Source organism: Petaurus breviceps, unplaced genomic scaffold (assembly GCF_028583685.1).
Source record: "Petaurus breviceps papuanus isolate PSGF00001 unplaced genomic scaffold, PetGlider_PUasm1.0 227, whole genome shotgun sequence".
NCBI classification, from domain to species: Eukaryota; Metazoa; Chordata; class Mammalia; order Diprotodontia; family Petauridae; genus Petaurus; species Petaurus breviceps.
This window is the reverse complement of record NW_027185896.1, coordinates 4,122,254-4,123,457: the sequence shown is the minus strand read 5'-3', so window position 1 is coordinate 4,123,457 and position 1,204 is coordinate 4,122,254. Positions and strand designations below refer to the sequence as shown.

The 1,204-nt window shown below is 64.2% G+C and overlaps 1 protein-coding gene across 4 annotated transcripts in view; it reads left to right on the top strand.

Annotated features, from left to right (window-relative positions):
* Window positions 1–147: 147 nt before the first annotated feature.
* The window catches only part of RAMP3 (receptor activity modifying protein 3), a 57,912-nt gene continuing 56,855 nt past the window's right edge, over window positions 148–1,204 (top strand). Inside the window, exon 1 of one of the 4 annotated variants that reach the window (XM_069095459.1) lies at window positions 148–569. Coding sequence is in view for 1 of the 4 variants with exons in the window: in XM_069095461.1 (XP_068951562.1) it covers window positions 518–569 (52 nt within the window). In the remaining 3 variants the exon portion in view is untranslated. Of the gene's footprint in view, window positions 570–808; window positions 929–1,204 lie in introns of those variants that run through there. The other 3 variants (XM_069095461.1, XM_069095458.1, XM_069095462.1) reach the window with 3 other exon arrangements.

The window sequence follows — 1,204 nt, the reverse complement described above, 5'->3', positions numbered from 1 at the left end:
TTCCTCCATCAGTCCTGCTTCTCAGTGGTACCGGCCCCTAACTCCCCGGGAGGATCCCAGAATAGGCACTACATCCTCTTCATCCTCCAACCCACGCAAGGAGGACCTGCCGTGGGGGGAGGGAGCAAACCACAACACCAAAAAGAAGAAACAGGAGAGTTCCAGCTGATGGGCGCTGAGGGGCGGTCTGCCTCTGCTTAGGAGGCGGGGGCAGCGGGCGTCGGGGGAGATCGCAATTCGGTTGGCTCTCCTCCGGCCTCTGCGCCCTGGCTGGGAAAGAGGACGAATTGAGCCAGGGAAGCACGAGGCGGAGAGGAGAGAGTGGTGGGTCACTAGGCACATCCAGGCTGAGCCGGGCTGGTGGGCGCTTCTGTAGCTGCTCACCTACCTTGGATCTCCTCCTTATCCCCGGCTCCTCCTCTGATCCTTCCCTCCCCGTCTTTCCTCTCCCCGCCTTCTCGAGCCCGAGCCGGCCCCTGGCTCCGCTCTTTTGGGAGACTTCTCCGGAGCGAATGCTATGGAGCTGCGAGCGCGGCGGCGGCTGCGACTTTTCCTGGTGCTGCTCTGGGGTAAGCGGGGGGACCTAGGCGTCTGAGAGGGACAAAGGGACCGGGAGCCGATTGGATCCGGGGAGGTTTCTCGCCGTGACTCAGGGCAAGGTTTCTTGGTGCAGGGAGCCCCCTTTCTGAGAGGAGGGGAGTGGCCGCCCTCCCTCTGGATCTTCTTAAGTTTTTCCTATGAAGTCTTGTCTGCCCGCCGGGAACTGTATACCTGGGAAGCCTCGCCCTCCCTCCTTCTGCCTAGCCCTGCCCTTCCCTATTCTGCCCTGCCCCACCCGTGTACAGCTGGGGCTGGAACCTCTGGGAAGGAGGAAGGAGCTGTCCCTGTTGTTCACCCTCGGAACTTGGGCTCGTGGTGTGGCTGGCCAGTGAGTCTGTGAAGGGGCTCCGGGGGTGGGGCATTCTGCTGAGCCTCGCTCTCTCTGTCTCTGTTTCTGTCTGTCTCTCTGTCCCTCCCTCTCTGTCTCTTGTCATTTTCTGTCTCTCTGTCTCCCTCTCCTTCTCTGTCTGTTGTCTCTGTCTCTGAGTGTCTCTCTGTCTCCTTCTCCGCCCCCCCCCCCCCCCCCCCCCCCCCCCCCCCCCCCCCCCCCCCCCCCCTCCCCCCCCCCCCCCCCCCCCCCCCCCCCCCCCCCCCCCCCCCCCCC